Below are 23,927 nucleotides of genomic sequence, written 5' to 3' on the forward strand. Positions count from 1 at the left end.
ATCAATGTTGAAAACAGATGTGCTGCTTAATATTTTTGTGGAACTGTGATACATTTTTCAGGATTAAAACTTAACTTAATTTCTTAATTTAAAGAAAAACAACAACAAAAAAAACTTACTGACCCCAAACTTTTGAACGGTATAGTGTAAGCTTAGTAAATATTTTCCTGACATACATCACTGTGCACCTTATATATATATACTGTAGATATATTAGTAAAAGGTTATTTTTTCTCTTGAGGGAACAAATACTTCAGTCTGTGAGAGAGAACTTATAAACCATTTTAGTGACGACATGATAGTAATGAAGTAAATTGAGCATTTTATACTCCTATCCATAACAAATTCATAAGATTGACACAGAATCGCCCATTAATTTCCTATTTCCCATTGCAAAAAGCGCACAGCTTATTATATAATAGAGAACAGAATGTTTTGAAGACCTTTTTGTTTAGTTCTGTTGCATTAAGCGAGGTCGCATATGACTCACGACTCCGAACAAATACGCTGATTACAGATACATGTTGGCTACTGCTCACAAACCGCTGACACTCACGCTCTCATCAACGGCTAGTGACCCTTGAGGACCTCTTCACATCTGAGATGCATGCTGAATCCTCACAGAAAGAGAGGGAGGGCGGGAGAGAGACAAAGAAAGACAATGAGCTTAGCGCCAGGGCACTATAATGACTACCATGCCTGGCCTTGATTAAAACCACACCAGGGCTTCTGGGTTCCACAGGCAGGCAGGCAGCAGGCAGGGTGTCTACCTCCCTTCCAAGTTCTTAGAAAGTCCAGACCCACAATGAAGACGGGCACAATGACAGGGCAAAGGGGACGAGACCCAAGCTCAATCCACGGACAAATTACAAGCGAGCGGTGTAGCTTTATTGCCCCTGACCGTCTCACTTCCGCACCATACTGAAAGCAAGGCGTGTGGATGGCTGGTTTGATGTGGTGTGGATGCGTAATTAAAGGTCCTATCAAGCGCAGGGGAACAGAGGAGGCCTGTCCATCTGTCGGGTGTTAGTGGGACGGGGAGGGGGAAACGGCAGCCCATTGCTCCCCCTTGTTGTTGTTCCAGCGATTTGTGTAGGCGTGGATGTAAATATCCATCAGAGCTGGAGACAGACCTCACACGCCTGCATATGTATGTGTGTTTCTGTCTGAGGAAGCCTCTAGAGCTTATGTTACAACAAGGCCTCGGCGATCGATTCGGACTAGGTACAATAGGAGGCCTGCACACACACGGACCGACGTTCTCGCAAAGGGCGAACATAAATGCGGTACAGAATAGAACCTGGCAAGGCCTGGGAACACAAAGAGCCTACTCAAGGCAGTTCGATTTCTCCAACCCTTCCAAAGCACTTTGAACAACCAATTATATTCTTCAAAATGTCCAGCACACTCAACTGACACTCCATTACCCTGTCTGTGCTCTCCCGTCCTTTCTCATATAGCTGGATCAGGATGGGAGGGGTGGGTGATTCATAGGGAAGTGAATGGTACAAGACCAGCAAGATTTCTTTACGTTCAAGCTCTGTTTCAAAATGTAGTGAACTTCCTCACTGCCTACTTATCTACATAGGCAGCTACATTCTAGAACAGCATTCTAACTAAAACATAACCTCCAAATGATCAGTGATTTGGAACGCTCTACAGAAGGCAAGAATTTGTTAAAAACCTCTCAATTTTAATGCAACACTATGGATTCATGTGCATACAAGTATATTTACCAATTTTTTTGTTGCAATCCATTCTACAATTGGCTTCTACATGAAGGCCAAAAGCAATGCCGTCTTGTAAAATAGGCAAAAAATTAGACATCTCAGAAGGAAGCATAATCAAGATGCGAATTTTTCAGAAAAGACATGTTGGAAATTCACTTTTGATGTCTTAAAATGCTGGCTATGGAGGAAGCTCGCTAGGTTTTGGAACAGAGCAAATATCTGTCACAGAACAGGCAAAACTATGTCCGTGACATGCACAGTGTTTGTCTCACTTCATCAAGTGTCCGGATGATACCAAATAAAACCAGTACTTGATGTAAAAAGCAATGCTTTTGAATAACACGCATGGTACAGATGCGCGAATGTACATCACGCGTTCTTGCATTCAAAACCAAAAAGACAGGGTGAAACAGAACAGAATGCAGGGGGCTACTTTCAACTGGACATGCCATCCTAAAATGGTGACAAATTGAGACAATGGAAAGGCCAAATATAAATTAAAAGGTACACAAATAAACAATTAAAAATAGCTCCGATGAAATTTAAAAATGCATTCAGTGTGAACAGCCCCTATGAATTCGTATTGTTATTCAACAAACACCTTTCAATACTATTTAGTTGTCATTGAATGACTCAAGTTACTATTTTAAACCATTTGCTTAATGTTAAAACAACTTGTGTTATGTTTACATCTTGGAAACAAGTCCAGTATTCAACAGTTTTACTGCTCAATAACCTCAAGAGAATCAACCGCAACAGGCTTGCCATATTTAGTAGCCTTATAAGAAATGCATTAAAGTAAAATTACTTCAGGGGGCTGGCTGCTGATGAAATAACAGAGGTGAACATATAAAAAAAACATCTCCCTGGAATTTAAAAGGCACACTGGACCTTTTGTCTGTGGCACCATGGTTTTCAATCACTATCGGGAAATATGGAGCGTATTATAATACGATTCATATAATAAGTCTATTTTATTTCACATTTCCGAAAATTAACTTTTACAGTGTGGTAAATTGTAGCCTGAGAGGAAACCATCTGTTTGGCATTTAGCTTTGCCAACATATGGGATCTTCTGATGACAACGATTGAGGCCAGTGGTGAGGATCCCCATGTGTACGTTACAATAAAAAAAAAAAAAAAAATCTATGAACGCACAATGGGTATTTCTCCGTTGCGGCATGACGAATGAAGGCGTGGAAAGTGTTACAAAACCTTTCTCAGCTGCACGCATTCAATGCTCATCAGTTCTCTGCTTGGAACATGAGGCAGCACCCTGGTGACGAGGAAAGCATTTGGACACAAGACGCCCGGTCTTGTGCAAAACTTTGGACCTGTTTAAATGAATTATATTAGTTAATGGAGTTAATAGTAAAGAGGATATGGACAGTCTTTTATTACTTTTCTATGCAATCAGACTTACAATTTCCAATGAAAAAAAGAGTGGCCCCACTTGTATCGATATAAACAAGCAGCACATTGTGCAGACACACTCTTAAAAGATTCCAAAACAGGTTTTCGCAGTGATGCCATAAAATAACCATTTTGGCTCCCAAAAGAACCTTTCAGTGAATAGTTCTTAAAAGAACCATTTTTTCTTAATTCATTGTAATTGTATTAGCCTATTTCCACTAAAAACAACCTTGCAATGAAAAGGTTCAATGGATGTTAAAAGCTCTTAATGGAACCATCAATGGCAATAAAAAAAACTTTTATTTTTAAGAGTATACAGGATAGCTGAAAGGGGAAAGTGAGTAACAAAGGGAGAGAAGGAAGTCTCATCATATATTTGTTCCCTCAGAACACCAAAAGATTTAATCCGTCTCAGGTGATGGTGCTCCAACCATCTCTAACTGATCTCCTCAAATATGCCATCCATCCCTCCCTCAGTATAAACTCTTCGTCTAATGATGTTCTCGCTCACGCACACTCAGTTCTCAGAGATTCACCAAAGTGATCATGCCACAGATCGACGGAAGGCTGCGGTGCAACAGGAGAGGGACACAGTGAGCACAACCAACTCCGTCTAACCTGCTGGAATAAAAAAGTCACTCCTGGCCAGGAGAATGAATGGCTGGGTGAGAGAGCTGGATGTACTTGACAAAACTAAATGAATGTCAATTCCATAGAACTTCACTTAAATTATGGATTAGAATGAAACGACAGGTCACATTTTCCAAAAGAAGAGTGGCAGAATGCTATTATTATTTTCTTTAATAAAGAGACTCTGGAGTCACTCTGAAGTCACCCATCCTGTCACGCACTTCATCAGAACATTAAGTGGCATGAACATAGCAAGAGCCAACATGAACACTTACACCCAGAAACCTGGGACCTTGGGTAAACTTGTACAAAGCATAGCTCTAAACAGTTCTTTTTGTCATTACTCTTTTTTTATGTCTTCCCGAACAAATGTTAATGACCTGATCACTGTAAAACAAAGAGGTCTTTTACATCCTACACTCTGCTCTTGCCATTTCAAACTCAGACCAGGTTTTTTTTGGCATGCAGCAAAGACATAGTTTACCCAAAAATGACAATTCTGTCATCTATTGAACCCCATTTCAATAACATAAAAATAAAAAAAGGTAATTGCGACATTTTATCCCACATATTGTAAGCTTATATCTCGCAATTCTGAAGAAAATGTCAGAACTGTGAGATGCTAACTCAGAATCTCAGATTTTTTTTTTTCTGAATTCTGAGTTTACATCTCACAATTCTATATTAGAGTTTCTATATCACAATTATTACTTTTTCCTCCCAATTCTGTGTTGTTTATATATTTCAATTCTGAATTTAAATAAGAAAAAAAGTCAGAAATGTGAGAAAAAAGTAAAAACTGTAAGATACAAACTCAAAATCAGAATAGCAAACTATAAAGTCGTCTACTATAAAGTCTACTACTTTTTTTATGCCAGGGTGGAAACAATCTTTTATACTCATCATTTACTCACCCTTACATTGTTCCAAACCTGTATGCATTCCCAAATCTGTATGCAAACAACAGTGACTTTCATTGCATGAAAAATAAATGAATAAATAAAAAAAATGAGATATTGTTTAAAATATTTTTCAGAAAGAAAAGAAACACATGTTTGGATTTACTCAGTTGTGAACCATATAAATTGATCATCTTGCATTTTATACTTCTTTATTAAATATTTATATGCAAAACAACTTATGAGGCATAATGGGACAGATCGCTGTGTGCTGCCAGCAGATTAAGATATAACTGTTCGATAGTGTTAAAATACAGGTGCTTTCCCCCTAATCTCTTGGGGGTGAAGCCGAGGAGCTCAGTGATGGAGCTAAATCTTTCCTCTCCTCCACTTCCCCATGGATTACCGTGACTGTGTTTCTCTGGAAACAGACTTCTATTAGTTCCATTACCATGAGCTTAATCGGACCGTTCATCAGAGCTAGTCGCTTCTTAACCTCCCGTAATGCAGAGTTTTACTTAAAGTGCAAGTAAATGGCTTGTGCACTTAGAAAGGACCAAATTCTATGTTCCTATACATACTAAAAAAAAGTTGTTTTTGATGTTTCAGAGCAGTAGCTCTGAGGCTAAAGCATTAACACCCCTTCTGGCTTGTCAAACTAGCAAGTCATGTGTGTGAATTTGTTCTCTGGCCCGCGCTGGTTTTCGTGAGCCCACAGTTTTTATGTAGTCAGCAGGTGGCATCATTAGCCAGAGAATAAAAATGAAAAGTATTACCCCTGGGCCAAGCAATGATAACAGCAAACTCACTGGCATCCATAAAGCACTGAATGGGGGGTACAGAGGTGCTAATTTAATGTTACTTGCTTTTGGCTTTGTTATACTCATCTGGGGAAGCCTGTGTGAATGCAATCAGCTGAAATGTAAGCAATAATAAATAAAAACAAAAGAAAAAGTAATATGTTCCTGATCAGCTTTAATGGAGTATCTGATGAGAATAAATACAGTTGTGAGGCGGTTAAGACAAAGTCTTGTAAAACAGTTCAAGAGGATTGACCGTGTCGCTGGGGTGAGGTGGGATTGTAGATTGCACACGAGCATGCCAGAAAAGACTGCACATAAAGCTGTCTCAAGTACACTGAGGGCAAGAAAACCATTTCAGCATTTTAGACTCAATTGAACAGCGATACAGCCCTCAGTAAGTATGATAAATATAGAAATTAAGCAAATCTAAAGCTTGGCGGCATTTCAAAACGTCACTCTCTGCAACAACCCCGTACACACACACACACACACACACACACACATTTCTGTCCACAGGTTCAAACTCAAAGTTCGAGTTCACTGCACCTCCAAGGCATATTTTACAAATGCGTCACCATTTACACATACACTACACAGGATCCCGCTCACCTCCAGATGCACTTTTGCCACCATTTTCCCCATTAAACTCCTCCAATCCCCCAGAAAATGCTTAACTCGTCTGCCTCTGCCAACAAGTTTGATCCTATTAAGAAAATTATATTACGTAGTATTTGAAATCGCAAATCTTGTAGAAAAACAGTGAGGCTGAAAACTTGTGTGTGCCAGTTCCCAACAGTGTCTGGCTGATTATTTGCAGATGGGAGCAGAGGTTTCCCCTGGCATGCCATGCATGTGATTAAATCTATGAATGCCTCCCAATTTACATCTCTGCGGATTTAAGAGCGCATATCAGCCGTGGTGTCAGCAAGTGTCTTTATTTGGGCTCAAGTTCAATTGGGAGGCGGTTGTTCTGTCACATGCAATGAATGACTGATGTTCAAGGGTTTGAGGCTTTGGGGAGGGATGGAGAAGTTTGAAATGCTTGACTTTCAGCCCCCCTTTGTCCATATGCATTGGCTAAGCAAGGCAACCCTCATATTTACTGATGGGTTAAATCCCTGCGGCTCTTAAGAGTGGATTGTTATACTTGCACCAGTTGTTCAAAGCTTAATCAATGTCTGTCTGAGAGATCAATTAAAAGCGGCTTAGGGCAAAAGGAGGGTCAGTGCATTTGAAAAGGGAAAAGGAAAGCTCTATTCATCAAATGGCCACCAGACAGAGCCACACTGTGAGGATCATCTGATCAACAGTTAGCTACTTGAGAATGAATTTTCCAGATTCTTTAAGATTATTCATACAGTAAATTGATGTTCTCCAAAACAAGACATGTGAACTCACCAACCTATCCGAATCATAATGAGATTTGACATTATAAAATCAAGGCTTTAGTAAAGTGTGCGAACTATTCAATGACTTTTAGGGTTTTTGAGTGTGGACTTTTTAAAAGAATGTCAGTCATTTTCCGGGGTTTTCCCGCGTCTTTAGCATACTTATTCAACCATCTAGTATCTTAAGAACATTTAAAGAAAAAAAAAATATTAAAAAGTTATAAATGTGTATATCTATGATAAAATGATACGCAGACACTTACATTTAGTAGACGTAGCCTACTCAACTGAAAGCAATAGTGCGGCGTATGGTTACAACTGTAGACCAACGGGACTTCCGTATTTAGCGCAATTTGTCAAACTTTTGAATTTACTGAAATGTTGAAATAATTAGCCTATATATTACACCTACTATGTGAAACTATGTAACTGGAAAGTGACAGACTTTATATAAAACGGCTGTCCATATTTTTATGTCATGTACTTTCTTAATATAAAATGTGTTTTTAAAGCCTTTTATAGCCTACCGATCTCAGTTGGAAAATAGTTTAAGGCGCCGTTATTTATAACAAATTAAAGGCGTAACGTAGTTAAACATGATGTCAATGAAAGAAAGATACCTTTAAAATAAAAATCGTCACGGATGATGGTACCACAACGCGCATTCTCTGACGGAAACTGACGCTGAAACCCAATTCTAATGCAACATTCTCTTCTTGAAGGTACAACAAACCCTGAAATTTTCAATGTAGGTAAACTTCCTAAAATTCTTCTGGTGTAGGGGAAAAGCGCACTCTTGGATTCAATTATGCACGCCAAAAATAAATAAAACAAGAATGTGTGTATTCTTAAAAACACCTAATTATGTTAATAACATTAAAGGATCTACTTTTTAACATTTTGGCAACATACATGTGGAAGTCTAAAACTTCGAGAAGTTGCAGTGCCCCGAGGAACATCACTGAATCCTTGAGCAAGACAGCGACCTCATTCTACAAAAATACTATGGTAAAGACAGTTTTCGCCAGAGTATTAGAGTTACAACTAGCCATTCATACTGTTGTAAAACAGTGGAAGCTTGCCACTGCTTCCATCAAAAAATAGTCAAATCACAGAAAGCTTCTGAAAGCGTACGGTTACCATGGTAATTTTTGGCAGCGTAACACCAGGTGGGACAGTCCCTGTCATACGCGGACCGTAGGTCTCTCTGTGTAGAAGCGTCAGCTAAATGACTAATTAGACAATTAATAAAGCATCTATCAAAGCCACATTCACGGTTCCCTCACCTCTTTTGTTTCTTCTCCAGCGGTGAGACTGCTGCGTCTGACAGTGGCTGTAGTCCACACAGTTCAACACGATCAGCGCAAATGAGAACAGACGAAACTGCATCTGGGCGGCTGTATGATTGTCCCGACTCACGAAAGAAAGCGTCAAAGGTACTCGCCGCGAACCTGCAAGGTCCGTATATGAGGGTTCAATATGTATATTTTTCCACAGAGGAGCGGGGAGTTGAGGAGTCCGGACTCAGTTGTGTCACACATTAGAGGGGTAGAGAAAACACCATCTTTCACCACCGGTTAATGTCATTTTAGAGCGCGAAACGCGCTTTTTATGCTCTAAAAAGTGTCTCGTTATTGTCTGTAAAGAGAGAGAAAGCTTTTAACTTGAGGTTCTTTGAGTAACAAATACACCTTGATGGATCAACGTGGTTTGCGAGCGAACTATTTCATTCAAAAGAACTTGAATTAGCTAATCTCCAAAAGCGCACGGGACGCGGTGGATGCCCTCAAAAGTAGATGCGAGGAGCGAAAGAAAATATACCTGCGCGGGTCCAGTCCAAAAAAGAGAAACTTTGCCTATTCATCAAGTTTCTTCCGACTGCCAAAGTGGACTTGGCACATCCAGCATCCCTCTCGCAGGAAAAGTTTAGTCCCTTCGTCCCCTAGACTGAGTGAGAAAACACATGGACGCAATAGGCTGCAAAAGCTCTAGAATAAACCCTTGAGGTGCATGAGGATGTGTGTGTAACTGTGGCATGTGCTGCAGTGCTCGGCTGGTGATGGAGTATCACTCTACTGGTGCTGATGCTATATAGGCGCTGCTGTCACGTGGAGACTCCAAGATCTTGTGGGGCTTTTCAGAGCACTTTCAGAAGCCCCTCGGTCAGAGAGAGGGCTGTTTGCCCCCTCCCTTCCCTCCTTGTTTAAGTTTTAGAAGATGACAAATGGAATTTCTCCCGCTGTCTCTATACACTACATATGAGCCCCAGGGTCCTAGTGCATTGACTTAAATTAATAGTATTGTGGATTGATCGTATATTTACACCCCCCACCCCACCCCCACATTAAAGTAGCACCATATTAAAAACAACTTAAAATACTGTATATAAATTACCTGAACTGCAATCTGCATTTCCTTGGTTTCATACTGTTGGGAAAAATTTACAAAAATTTAAACATGGTTTTGCTGGTTTTAGTAGGGTCTAGAAGCCAAGCTTTGTGACTCAGTAAACCAGCTGGACACCAGCTTTCCCAGGCAGGATACCAGTTTAAATCTGCTAAGATCAGCAAACCTACTTAGAGTGGTTTCATTTTTTAATCAACAGGGATAAAATGAGATAAATAAATTCAGAAAACTCAATAATTAATACATACAACGTGAGAGGCAAAAATAAGGGTTCTCTTATGATATCTGGGGCTATAATAACAAACGTTTTAGTTTAAAAAATCTAAAAGACTGCTATTTATTTTTATATATTAGCATTAATACAACTTAATATCGCTTTTCACGTCCAACATAACAGTTTTCTTTTAAGACATTAATATTATTTTAAGTTTTAAAACCATTTAAAATGCAAAAAGAAAGATTGCTGAGGCAATTTCCTTTAGAAGCTTCTATGCCAAAATAGATATAAATTGCTTGAAATCCAAGAAATGTTTTACCCAGCTTGACCACTAGGTGTGGCACTTAATCTTTTATTTATACATCAATTTTTTGACTCTATCTTAAATGTCTTATTCCACCCGTTATTTTTGGCTCAAATGATCTAGAAATCTTCCAGGTCAGGTCAAAGTGAAATTCTCCCAAAGTCAATGTTAATTATATGAAGATTATATGAAGGCTATTTGTCTCCATCAGTGAAACACAATAGAGTTTAATTTCTCATTAAAATAAATCTTATTGAAGATATATTTATTCACCTGCCTTCCTTACACTCGAGTTGTATCAGGTTGCTTGACGGTCTAATTTTAGTTATAGCCATTTACTGCAAAGACATTTATGTGCATACTATAACCTCAATATAAAACTGAAGCACCTGAAGTGATTCCGACAACTCGAAGCTTATGCATTGGAGAAGACTCCGTAATGATCTCTCATATTACTGAAAAGCTGCTCTAAATTTATGCCTGCTCTTGTAAAAAAAAAAAAAAAAAATTGCAATTTGGAAAAAACAGCACTCAAGGAATAATCCCCGAGAAAAATTTATTATGGAACATACGTTGTATATTTTAATTATGTGGCCTGTTTTTGAACAAATGTAAACCTTTTCATGTAAGGGAAAAGGAATGAACAATGCGAAAAAGGGAAAGATTATGTAGCCCTTTTAACCAAAACCTACGTTGACCTTTTCGTTTGGGTGTTTGTTTATTTACTTTAAGTGAAGTGACAGACGTTGTGGTGGACAACCTTCTCAGCCACACGTCTGCTGTTGGTCTGGATGTCTTACTAAAACAACATCTGAGACAGCACTCCTAAGGTGAATGTGATAATTAAGGGCTAGGAGGGTTTTATTTTCGTAATGTGTCATGGCACAGGACCGGTAAACCAATCACTTTAGCCCACCCCCCTCCTTCCTCCCCCCTCCCCCCAAAGCAGACATTAAGACACGCTTCGAATCCCAGCCTGCAGCACCTGCGAGCGAGAGATGGAAATAGAAAACATATAGAGCGGCAGACTGTAGGTGTCACGCGCAGAAGATGGGATGAGATGGGAAAGGTGGGGAGGCATTATGTTGACTGTCTAGCACATCTGACGTGCCCGACTGCGAACAAAGAGGACAAGCGACGTCGAAAATGATAACGAGAGTCGGGACGATCACATTTCCGTGCCCTCTTCGCCACAGTGGAGTGGGCCGCTACATAACAGCGCCATAAACGCAGCAGACTAAACACTCATTCATCATTACGACGCATACATGTGCAGCGGCACAAAACCCCCCGTCCCACTCAGTGACTCAGAGCACATTAAAACTTCATCTATTACACAAAAGATCACAACCACTTAACCCTCAACCACCATTTGTAATGTCCAGGAATAAAATGCAAGCATGAGGTGAAGATGGTTTTGTAAGGGTTTTTTTTTTTTTTATTTAATACCAGACGCATTTTGTACCCAAGTGTAAAAATAAGGCCTCTGTCTCGCTCTTTTGAGGGACACGAGAGGGAGAACAGGATGTTCGGCCACAGTATGGGAATGCTGGAAGGTTAGATTGAAGTGTACTGTCCACAAAGATCCACTCAATAAAAGCCAGAATCCTGAGCTGCCCAGTTTGGAGTCTGAATAGAAAGGAAGAGAGAGCCAAAAGATGTTATTAACCAACACAATTGCATGTGAGGTCATTATAGATGAATGAACATGCTATAGAGTGCTGCAGTGATGGATGTATTTTTGTAGGCCAACCCGGAATACGGGTTATAAACTCGTAATTGCGACATTTAACATTTAGAATTCTGACTCTTTCTCAGGGCTGTGCGATTTGGGGAAAATATCTAATTGCGATTTTGTTTGACAGATATTGCGATTTGATTTGCGATTTTAATTTTGCAAAGTCAAGCTTCAGCTCAATATTGTCAATAGTGTGCAGCACAGTATGGGTATTGTTACCTTGCTGAAAAAAAAAAACAATAGAAACCATCAGAGAAAATCTTATGGTTTCCATTAAAACCATTACAAAATTCCTTTTAATAGTGTGTTTTGGGCATTATTCCAATAGGAATTACTGTTGTTCTATTGGTTCCCATCTGCCAGATTACATCCCACTAATAGAATCCATCAAATACCAGTAGACACTATTATATTAAAACCAATACAATTCCCATTATAACCCTTAAATCCATTAAATTTTCTATTGTGTTTTGGGAGGGCTTCTATTGTTTTTTCAGCAGGGATGATTATAATGGCATTACTACTTTTACAGAATTTAATTAATTACTGAATTTCACAGGAAAGATTTGTTTTTGTATAAAAAAAGAACTGTATTACTTTAGTCCTATTATGCAAAGTATTAAATAGGTTACAGGCTGATTTATTCATTTTTAAGTATTTAGGATTTTAAGAACAAGTGAAATTAACAAGCAGTTAGACTGAATTTACATTTGTTTTAAACGCGGAGCCAGGCACGAGTTGTCAGGTTGCGCGCGATGCGTGCTTCTAGCCTCGTCCATATTGCCAAATGCGCTCGTGGAGACTTGCGGTGCAGAGCCGGGCGCGAGTATAAATGAGTATTACTAAACTGGCTGCGTGTGTGAACGGCTCGTCCGTGAGACGCGGGATACGCGGAGCGTGGGGCAGAGAGGAGCGAGTAGGAGTATTTTAGAGACACAGGCTGTGTGTGCAGTCTTCCGAATTGGGAATAGCGAACATGCATTATAAATTTATTTCAAATTAGAATCTGTTGGGAAGATAAAATGTGTAAGATAACGTTCATGTACTAATAAAAATGTCTAAAATGTATCTTTTATTCTCCAGTACTAATTATGCATTGTGGCAGTTCTTGCAAATTACTTTTTGTTCGGTGTCTGTCATTTCGAAGCCGAAGTGATCTCATATTACATAAGTTTTTCTTTAGTATTAATTTGCCTGACTGTCGATCTGACCCTGTAGACGCACTTTCTATTTGTTTTTTAATGGTGGGCATTTACGCAGTTGGCTAGAGCAGTGCTGATTGGGGAGAACGGAGGTGGGCTCACTCAATTGGTTAGTAAGACTGCCACTCAAGGCTGGCAGTCATGCATTTGCGTTTGCTCTGGAACAGAGTCATATCGCGTCCACATCGCAGGCTTTGCGACTAGTAAATCGCAACGTCTCAAATCGCGATTGCGGTTCGATTTCGATTAATCGCACAGCCCTTGCAATTCTCCATTAATATCTCGCTCTATATTTAGGTTTCTGAGTTTCTATATTTAAAAAAAAAATAATTGCAAGACAAAAAAACGAAAACAAAAGGGAGATAAATAGTGGTGGAAAAAATTACCGTGGCTCCCTCAACAAAAACCCAATAGGATTTTTCATTGGCCTTTGTATTATAGCATAAAATAAGCTCTGTGACCAACAAAAGTTTTTAATTCTTAGATATTTGGTCCATCATGATAATGTTCACAAATTAACACAACTCTTATGAATCCTGAGGCCTAAATACAAATCGCATTTTGCTATAAACAAACTACACTGAGTTTAACATCACCATCACAAAGCTTCTTCTGACAACTCTTTTGGTCTTTATTTAAAAAAAAAAAAATAATAATAATTTTACCTGAAAGTCTGAGTTAGACTAGTTTACAAGAGCATGATTATAAACACAACAAAGCTGTAAAAGCAGACTATTTAGTAGATGGGTTTTTGTGTTCAGCATGATTCAATTTATTGTCCCTGACAACCTCTGTAGTCCCATTTAGCTACATTTTTGTTTATTTATTTATTAAAAAAATGGAATAATGCAACTGCAAGTGCTTGTCGCCTGGTTTTGGTCCACAATCTCTTGAAACTATCTACTACAAAACTGCGGTCATTTTGCAAGTACAGGAAGTTAGTGTTCACGTTCACACCTTTCCTTTGGGTTTTTCCTAAGAAAATGTTAAATTAAATTGTGTCTGGCCAAACACATCAAAATACAGGACTGTGTGTTATGGCCTTTGCCATTGTGGTGTTTGTGTGAGTGAGTCAGTTAAATGATGTGTTTTGAGGGACTGAGACATTTAAAGGCTGTTATTTTGAAACGCTCTATTTCAAACTAAGTGAGGGCACGTTTGTCGTGGGCCAATCAGAGCGCAAGGCCAAGATCAAACGAAGACCGACTGGACCCCAAGCAAAACATCTGTGGTGACTCCTAAACGCAGGGAACTCCACGGAGCGTGTGTGCGATTGTGTGCAAACATTATTTACTCTGCAGCGCTGAGTCATGGGACTCAGACCCTCTTCTTTATGGCTGTGCTCTGCTACCTTGTCATTAGGCCTTTGAAGAAAAACGGCATGATGAAAGCGCTCGCTCCGTTAAACTTGCTCTTACTGGTTTACGCCGTGTAAAGACAGTTCGGGGCTGACTGCCGCTCGACATTCTTCTGAATAGATCATTTGTGTGTGTAAACTACAGGGCTCAAGACAAACCGATCAGATAAAAGAAGGAGAGATGCTCTGCTGCTTTGACCTCATTCCTGTTTGCGTTGCTCTGCTTCTTCTCGATGTTCATGGCCAGCATTTGGCTGCGGAACGAAAGGCTCTTGGTTTTCTCGATCACCTGCTGATACGGTGATATGGCGTTGTTGCCCATTACCACGTGACCCTGCCAAAGAAAAGAGGAGAGGAAAAGAGATTCAGAGCTAAACTTAGAGAACACCAATCCTTTTCTGTTGCCACAGACACATTTTCACAACCTCCTCATGAACACGCAGGAGCTAATTCTAGGTCATTCCAGTAGAATGTCATGTGATTTCTGAGATCAGAAGTCCTGTTACTTGGTTTGGGTGTTATGACCAAGTTCCTGGGTCAGTTGCAAAAAAATGTTCCTTTCACACGAATATTAAATAATGACACTACTGTTCAAAAGTTTTGTTTTTTCAGCATTTACATTAATCAAAAGTGACAGTAAATACATTTATAACATTACAAAAGAAATACATAAAATTATCCTTTTGAACTTTCTATACTTCAAAGAAGATTAAAATATATGTGTGTGTGTATATATATATATACAGTATCTCACAGAAGTGAGTACACCCCTCACATTTTTGTAAATATTTTATTTTCTTAAAAATCTTTTCACGTGACAACACTGAAGAAATTACACTTTGCTACAATGTAAAGTAGTGAGTGTACAGCTTGTATAACAGTGTAAATTTTTACATTGTAGCAAAGTGTCATTTCTTCAGTGTTGTCACATGAAAAGATAATAAAATATTTACAAAAATGTATGGGGTGTACTCACTTCTGTGAGATACTGATATATATATATATATATATAATGTATATTAATCAAGTAGAGAGAGAGAGAGAGAGAGAGAAAGAAAGAAAGAAAGAAAACAGTTATAGAATGATTTCTATAGTTCTTCTTAAATATTAATCTTTTTCATGACTAAAAAGTAAAGTACATATGTCACCATATTGAGAATGACCCTCCTTTAGGACCGTAATGACAGTCCTCTTACCCTCGAGGAAGGATATAGTGAGTAAACGAGCACTGAGCAGAATAACTGACGTAATCGATTGCCTCTCCTTTATGTTTTAAAGCAGAACACAATCCCTGCACAAAAGAGGCTGAATTTGATTTTCAGACTAATTAAAGGACACTAACGCAGCATCTATCAATCATTCGCTATTTGAGGAGGGAGGCAGAGAAACAAGAGTGAAATAAAATATAAGAGACTCTCACCAGTTTGGAGTCGATTTTGGCATCCAGCCTGGCATTACGAATGAGGTTGACAATCCATCTTTCTGCCGCCTCGGGAGTCATATTCAGCTTATCGGCCAGCATACTGTGAGGCAACACAGTCCATTAGGACAAAACTTGGGTAAGGGGAGAACATTATATACACTGATGGCATTCCGTGAAAATTGTGAGGTGTATAACAAGCTTGTGGAGTGTGTGTGTGCATGCAGGTTTAAAGTGCTGATCGAAAGTGCTGGATGATAATGGGTTTACTGTCATACCCCAGCATTTAGACATCTGTTCAAGAGTGACAAATGCCTTGCATTATGTAATCAAGTCCGTGATTCTAATCTCACTAAGAAACCCATAAAAACGGAGTACAATTACATCATTGCGCTTTTGTGAGTATGAGGTCAAGGTAGTGACGAAACTTTGCAGACAAGAACAAAAGGACACTGCATGGACTTGCATGACTTCTACTGACCATCCACCTGACATTTTAAAGAAACTGTCTATAAATGAAGCCAGGTGCCTCCTTCACAGATGTGTCATTGAGGGAGGAAGGTGGCAGCAGGGGCTCTAGTGTTCTTTGATCAACAATCCTACTACCGCAGCTGGCTTTCTTTTCGGCTAAGCTCATTTCGTGGAAGTCAGAAAGTGCAGGCTTGTCCCGTTCTGTTCTACACACCAGGTTTCCAAACAATGAATATGCTTTCACAGTGAAAGGTTAATAACTCAATCACCCACCGTGGCAACAGCATGGGTCTGGAGACAGGCAGAGATGACAGCTTATATCATTTCGCTCCCAGTGAAACCCTCAGAAAATGATGCGTGACAGGCTAGATTGGTCATAAAGCTCATTATTTAAGAGCTAACCGCCAACGAATGTGCCGGTTGTCACATCACGAGTTCCAAGCTGGTGATGGTTAACACATGTCCAACATCAAGCGGTGACACTCGCTACGGGAAAAAGGAATGCCTGTCGACTCCAGGGGTTAAAGCAAGGACATGAAACCCAAGCTCTTCGGCAGCCCCAAAGCACTCTGCAAAGCATACGACACACTGATGAACAATTACAGCCGAAAAGGAACAGGAAACCAATTAAGACACTGGGAAGTTTAGATAGCTGTACATCCATTACAGGCCCGCAGACCTAGAGGTTTAGACCATGTCTGAAACGAAGCAGACTTTTGAGCTTTCACAGAAAAATCTATGGAAATGCCAGAGTTCATTATCAGTCCAAATTACTGGTTTTAGGAGAGAATCGCATGATAAATAAACAGCTTGAACAAACTTGGTGCCGGTTTACTCTAGTGACGCAAGCGGCAACGAATGTTATTTCACTGGTTTAATTAAGTGGTGACACATGTCAGTCAAGCCAGAGTCAAAGATCGACTTTGAAAAAAACAAATAAGATCGAGTTTCCTCTTTGGGGAGCTGACCCTCCGGACAAGCTAAACCAGAGACCAAGGTCAACCACTGCCTCGGCGCAATGAAATGGCCCACACACACGCTAATCTAATTTTATCCAGCTTTAAAATGAGAAAGGGGGGAAAAGGTAGTACGTACATGTGCTTGCCACTAATATGAATGAAAGTCTGAACTGAAACCAAAAATATACAAACGCTGAAAGAAGTAATTATGGAAAAGAAAGAGGTTGGGTGAACGACCCACTCAAGCATAAGTGCCTGACAGGGCGGTTTAAGCCAAGCTGCTTGACTCCTCTCGCTGCAGTCTCATTTTACACAGACTTAAACCTGGTCCTCTGGGGTTAGGGGGTGGAGGAGGGTAAGGATCATTTTCACTTCAACCCCTTGCATGTACCAGCTCCTTGCAGTTGATTTATCCAATTCCGAATACAGGCCGGTGGGACTGGGGCAAGCGGTCTCACTCCAGGAGCCGTAGACTGTTAAAAGGTCAGCTGCGAATTGATACAGTGCTGACCTGCACTACAGAAGTTTTAAACATAGTAGACTCAAAACAAATGCATTGTTAAATATTTCCATATGAAGGCACAAAGAGATTCACATCATTGGAAGTGACCCCTGCTTCATAGCTTGGGGTAAAACTGATTCCCCTTAAAACATCCTCTTCTCTTCACTTAGAAGAAAATGTTGGTAGTTTCAATGACACATGCTTGTTTTTCTTATGGAAATGCAGGGTTTTTGGTAGGGATGTAAACTGAATTAATAATGTATTATTATTTGTACTAGTAATTATAAAATGTAAAAACAATTACGTAAAATAAAAATTTAAATACGTTTAATAAAAATAGCACTTAATAGACTTGACTATTAATATTAAAAAGAGTAAAAAAATAGTAAAAGAAAAAAAATCTACACTATTTAAAGCAGCAGACGACATATCCTAAATGCTTGTTATAAACAGAATGTTAACATCTTTTGGTATAGACAGAAACTAATAGTTAACGTTATAGTTATCATTCTTAGTGTGAATGGGCCTTAAGGGAAGGAAAACAAACATGCAGATGAAATAGAACAATGCCTCCTATATCAGTGGCCCTGCAAATCAACTGTAAAATGAATTACTGTGGACTGTAAGAGACCACAATGATTTACAGATGACAAGATTGGAAACACCATTCAACTTAAAGCTAAAATTCTCATTAAGCGCACACAGACTACTCAAATCAGGGCCAATGCATGCAAAATTGGGAATTTAAGTCTTTGAGGACAAGACACAAAAATGCAAAGGCCATCAAAAGTGCAAGTCATAAAACCAGATTTCAAATAGAGCCTTTTCACAAGACATTTTTATATATAAAGCCATTTGTAGTTGTGGTCTTTTTTGGTGTATGCTGAGGGCAAAAACAGAAATAAAAATCCTGCCTACTCATTCAAGGCCAACAACTGTAAACTTAACAAAAGTGCTACAAAACTGCATACATTTCATTCGAGTCCACAATTAGCTGCAGAGGACTTCTGCGTACTGTACCAGTGACATGCAGTAATAAACCAAAATGGATGTTTTCCAAGCCCCTAAACAGACAAAACGCAGCCTTTCAGGCGACTCCTTTGAGCTACTAACTTGAACAGATAAACAGCAATCACAATTCAGTTTCCTAGTTCAGCATTACCTTTGTCGCCTTTGACAAGAAAATGGATTCAATTGCAACGAGACTGCCAAAAAAGAGCCAGGACTCCAAATCAATTCCAGACTATCTGCAACTGGAGATTTGGACAGAGCCTGATCACATTCCATGTTTCAACCTTGACTCCAGCCCTTCTTGGTTTTATACAGCTCAGAAAATGCGAGCGAGCAATTAGGCTGTACAATGAAGCATGGAAATAGTGTGAGAACCTGGGGATGGCTGGTTTTTGATCGCCGGGTGTGCGGTTAGAAGAGAAATAACAGATTCCGAATGGCTACGACTATGCATGTGCACTGCTGGAGAAAATACAAAAAAAATAAAAAAGCCTCCACAGGCCTTTCATCAAACATGGTATATGATATTGTGTCGGGTGAGCGTGTGCATTCGCGAACGTGGTCCCCTTCGGGATTTTACAGGATGTCATAAATCCCCCGAGGTAGATGCAACCTGTTAGCAGATCTCCAGTTTGCCGTCAAGTGCTTTCTGCTTGGCGCGCAGAGGCGACGGCGGGAAAATGAATGCAGGACAGATGCTCAAAGACTACTAGTTATGAAAGCTCATTAAACAGGCAGGAGGGCAACGCGGCCTCTCTGCTCCGCACTCCGTCACTGGAAGGCTAATAGGAACCAGGCAGAGGGAAACCAGTGACACCCGCCCAAACCTCCCTTTCCATACAGACCACTTCTTTTCCACCAATGGAAAATCTTTGGGACTGAAACCATTGCGTATCTTCTCTGGAAGCCTACGATGCCGTATAAATACCGTAAAAGGGCCAATAAAAAAGCGCAACTGGAGTAAAGTGGTAATAAAACACCTGCCACATTCAGCCGGACGCAGACCGGAGAGTCTATGAGGAGTTCAGAAGATGCATTGTGTCAGTGGTAATTGAACCATGTGGATCAATGGTCAGCGTGAATCACTGTTAATGTACCTTAACTAGTTTCTATAATTTGTTTAATTGCAGCAAAATTCCTCTTCGGTTCGGTTAAGAGAATTAGCGCGCATGAAAATCTCAAAGCGCCATTATGTTACAGTCCTAACAAGGATGTGACAACGCAACAAACAATAACAGGGTGGTGCTTGGAAGACAAAAAACCGCTGTATTATCCACAGACGGGGCGCAGCCATTAAGATCCTCCAGAGGGCCAATATGTAGACCCTTTAGACATGCTTCAAAACAGATGGGTGGATGTGCCTGGGATGTCTGGTTCTGAATGCGTGTCTCCATGTGTGAGATTGAGGTGCTGGCAGCCGGTCTCTGGACATGCTTCCTCCAGCACACTGGGTAATAAAAACTTATCAGAGAGTGGAGTGGGAATGGAAGAGAGGAAACAGGAAGCGTTCCCACATCGTGGACACATTTTCAGACCGGCTACCTTTTTTTTTTTCTTTTTGATCATTCCTGACAACAATTTATCATCAATTTGTTCACTTTAAATGGTACTTCAATGTTTTGTTACATGATCCAGCAAAGTTATTTTGTACTGCATCGAAATCCGAGTGCTTACCTTATACTGATGCACTGGTGAATTCGGCAGAAGGTCTCGAAGATGAACAAGCGGGCATTTTCAATGAAGTCCTCAAGGCAGGCCACAAGGAAAAAATCATTCACCAGCACCTTTAAAAGATATAAACATTGACATTAGACACCGTGCATTAAAATGCATTCAATCCTATGTTGATTATGCTAAAACGTGTAAGTTAAAAAAAAAAAAAAAAAAAAAAGAGCGTTTCAAACTTTTTCACTTTTTAAGACTCCCAAATATGACCCCCTACAATATAAAGGCTTTATATATCATAAAATACATTTCAAAAGTTGTGGTGCCAGTAAGATTTTGTAATATTTTTAAATGAGTCTCTTATGCTCAGCAAGACTGCATTTATTTTATTAAAAATAAAGTAAAACAGTAATATTGTGAAATATTATTACCAATTTAAAATAATTGTTTGCTATTTTTAAATATTTTCAAAAGTATTTAATTCCTGTGATCACAAAGCTGTATTTTCTGCAGCCATTACTCTGTGAAATACTTTTTTCAGGATTCTGTGATGAACAAAGTTCAGAAGAACAGCATTTATTTGAATTTTTTTGCAACAATGTAAATGTCTTTACTGTTACTTTTGATCAGTTTAATGCATCCTTGCTGAATAAAAGAATATTTAAAAAGGTAGTGCATGTATTATATTGTGACAAATTTAAATAGCATAAATTTTAATCTTATTTGTAAAATATAAAATAAAATGTCTGACTATATTCTGATGTAAAAACTTTGAGAAAAATCAAACCTGAATATTTTTTTTATGTAAATGTTCTTGTAATCGCTTCTTCGTAAACACATGCAAATGCACTCATTGTCACATGTTTTACAAGCAGCATTCGTTCCCAACCTTTGCTGGAACACAGAAAACTGTGGCTAAACGGGACAATGAGCAGAACAGAAAGTTTATATAAACTCAGAACTGAAATAAAAACAGTTCCACTTCATCCTGAGGTCTCTGTAATAGCACCGGGTTGGGGAATAACGGTATGGGAAAAATGCCAAAAGCAATGCAAATTAAAATAAAATTATGACAAATTATGGAAATGAATGCAGGAGAGGCCTATAGCTAACACATATACAACGGTGTTTAATGATATCCTCACAGGAGAAAACCAGTATCTGGAAGCACAAAAAAAAGAAAAGAAAAAAAAAAACTGGGGTCATTCTCAGCACTCTAAACTAACCGCAGACCTTGGAAATCCACAGCCCCCACATGAAACGGGGCAGGAACAGAGCCAGCCACCAAATTCACCGCAATGGCTGTGACTTATCACCGTTTGTCTTGCCCGTTGCCGCAGGGTCCACCGGGCTGCGCGGGAGAACCAATTTACAGTGCCACTGCTTTCAAATTTCTCAACTACCATCTACTATCAATCTCAGACGCTCAGCAGCTGAGTTCTGATCACCGCATACTAACCTCCACATCCTGCAGAGACCTGGTGTGCTTTACCTTGCAGTCAAAACGCAAACAGTCAGTGCATTCCAAACGGCTGAAGACATGTGTAATCCCCCGCTGTCCCTGCACGGTTCACATGCAGTCCCCCGTCCCGCAACTTTGTATGCGCGTCTGCGCTCACAGCCCCCACTTTGTTTGCTTAGGCTTTGAGAGCTACTATCTCTGTGGTTCTGCTTGAAGAAATCCCAACTACATGGCCATGGCCCTATCAGTCAACACACATTTCATCACTGACAATGTCATATCTTAAGCTGATAACAGTTTGCTTAACTGCTATATAATTACTGTCGAGGTTTTTCTGTAAGAGGGGAAGAGAACAAGGCTACGACAATTTCAAAGTAGCACAAAAAAAACATCAATTTCAGCTTACTGGAATCTTAAAGTGCAGCTTTTTGATTTTTTGAAGATTGAAAACAGGACTATATAAGGTTGTGTCTATGTTTTATGCATAGCGTAGACATTATGAGCCCAAAACACTGTGCAAATGGCCCCTCTCCGCTGAAATGGATCAAGTGAAGAAGGAAAAATTACAAAATCTGACTGGATAAGCATGATAAGGTAATTACGATGCAAAGTAAGCAATGTGATGATCCACAGCTTGAAGAAAATCCCAGAACACTTATGCGGTCAGTCTCTACAGATCCAGGACCGTGTCCAGTTGGATTGAATCACAGGCCTGCAGAACCTCTGGAGCCATGGGTGCTGATGATATGCTAAAGAATTGCTTGTAAACAACGGTGCTGTATTTGGGTAATTTTAGGTTGTTTTAGACATCTAGTTTAGGGTCAGTATGAATTAAAAAAAAAAAACCTTTTATTCAGTATTAAATCGATTAAAAAGTGACAGTAAAGGCTTTTTATTATTTCAAATAAACGCTGTTATTTTGAACTTTCTATTCATCAAAGAATACATGCATCACAGTTTCCACAAAAAATATTAAAGTGGTCATATGATGTTGCTAAAAAGATGTAATTTTCCATATAATGTACATTATTGTTTCTCCTCTATGCCCCGCCTTTCTGAAACGCGTCGATTTTTACAAAGCTCATCGTTCTAAAAAAGCGAGGTGTGCTCTGATTGGCCAGCTATTCAGTGCGTTGTGATTGGCCGAATACCTCAAGCGTGTGACGGAAATGTTACATCCCTTAACATACTGCATTGGTGATCGGAGAAACAACAAGCCTACTCAGTGGCAAATTATTTAAATATAAAAAACATACAGGCTGTGAGTCAGAAGCGCCAGACTGTCCTTGCAAAGTTGGAACTGCCCCACTTTATAAAAACAGCCTTTGTGCACAGACGCATTGTAGGCTACTCTGCAGGTTCAGGAAACAGTCCTCCATAAAATGCGCTGCATCTGAATATTTGGGTTGAACTGTTCTGGAACAGTGTTGTAAATACAACTTGACCACTGATTTCTAGTTGTGTCCTCACTTGGAAGGCCAAACAAAGTAGTTTCGCTTTCACAATGAAACATACAGCGACTCCACAACATGGCAGCGGCGGCAACAGCAAGAATGAAAGTTATGCCTTCTTTTTTTGCGTGAGCATTTGGGCGGCGTTATGCAAATCTTCCCACATCGTGACGTAGACATGTGGGGGCATGTTAGAACGAGCCGTTTTAGGTAGGATTGGTTGACTCTTAACTTTTATAAAGAATATCTCTTTGGATTTGAGACTTTAGTCTTTGCAACTTTACAAATCTTCTTTATGCACCAAGAGCTTGTAACACTCCAAAGAGAAAGGAAAAATTGAAATCGCATCATATGACCCCTTTAAGCATTAACGGTTTATTTAACTGTTCAATAAGAAATGTTTCTTGAGCATCAAATTTCTGATGGCTCAGGTGACACTAAAGACTTGGAGTAGTGGACGCTGAAAAATCAGGTTCAGACAGGCTGTGTGTGTTATTTATATATATATATATATATATATATATATATTAGGGGTGACCCCAAATAGTCGAAGATTCGATGCTTCGATAAGAGGAGCCTGATTTCGACTACCAATCTCACAGTCGAATATTCGCTGAAGTGTTATCATCATGCCATTTTGGCCATATGAGGGTGCCCAATGTCTGATTTCAACTACTGAATTTTTTCAATCAGGTAGGGTATAAGTGATTTCAAAATATTTCAGTCAGTTTATATATATCGTGTATATATTATTTATCTCGTATAAGATGCATTTGGTTGAGTTGCGCTGCAGTAAAGCGCTTCATTGTAGTACTACGGTAATTATCTCTTCAGCGCGCAGCGCGAGCAGGACAAACAACAATGCAGAATATTAATAACTATGACTGGGACTGTCATAC

General features: G+C 39.5%; 2 protein-coding genes across 3 annotated transcripts in view; both read right to left on the reverse strand.

The window, feature by feature from the left end:
• Window positions 1-8,929, reverse strand: part of LOC107666766 (R-spondin-2) — a 60,292-nt gene extending 51,363 nt beyond the window's left edge. Inside the window, exon 1 of the mRNA XM_016458199.1 lies at window positions 8,150-8,929. Coding sequence (XP_016313685.1) covers window positions 8,150-8,252 — 103 coding nt within the window. The 5' untranslated portion in view covers window positions 8,253-8,929. The remainder of the gene's footprint in view (window positions 1-8,149) is intronic.
• Window positions 8,930-11,202: 2,273 nt separating this feature from the next.
• The window catches only part of LOC107666832 (eukaryotic translation initiation factor 3 subunit E-A-like), a 69,740-nt gene continuing 57,015 nt past the window's right edge, over window positions 11,203-23,927 (reverse strand). For both annotated transcript variants that reach the window (XM_016458316.1, XM_016458315.1), the window contains 4 exons: window positions 20,125-20,234; window positions 15,508-15,610; window positions 14,287-14,421; window positions 11,203-11,419 (listed from right to left, as the gene is read on the reverse strand). In XM_016458316.1, coding sequence (XP_016313802.1) covers window positions 11,381-11,419; window positions 14,287-14,421; window positions 15,508-15,610; window positions 20,125-20,234 — 387 coding nt within the window. In that variant the 3' untranslated portion in view covers window positions 11,203-11,380. The remainder of the gene's footprint in view (window positions 11,420-14,286; window positions 14,422-15,507; window positions 15,611-20,124; window positions 20,235-23,927) is intronic.

This window comes from Sinocyclocheilus anshuiensis, unplaced genomic scaffold (genome assembly GCF_001515605.1).
Source record: "Sinocyclocheilus anshuiensis isolate Anshui unplaced genomic scaffold, SAMN03320099.WGS_v1.1 scaffold267, whole genome shotgun sequence".
In the NCBI taxonomy this organism is placed as follows: domain Eukaryota; kingdom Metazoa; phylum Chordata; class Actinopteri; order Cypriniformes; family Cyprinidae; genus Sinocyclocheilus; species Sinocyclocheilus anshuiensis.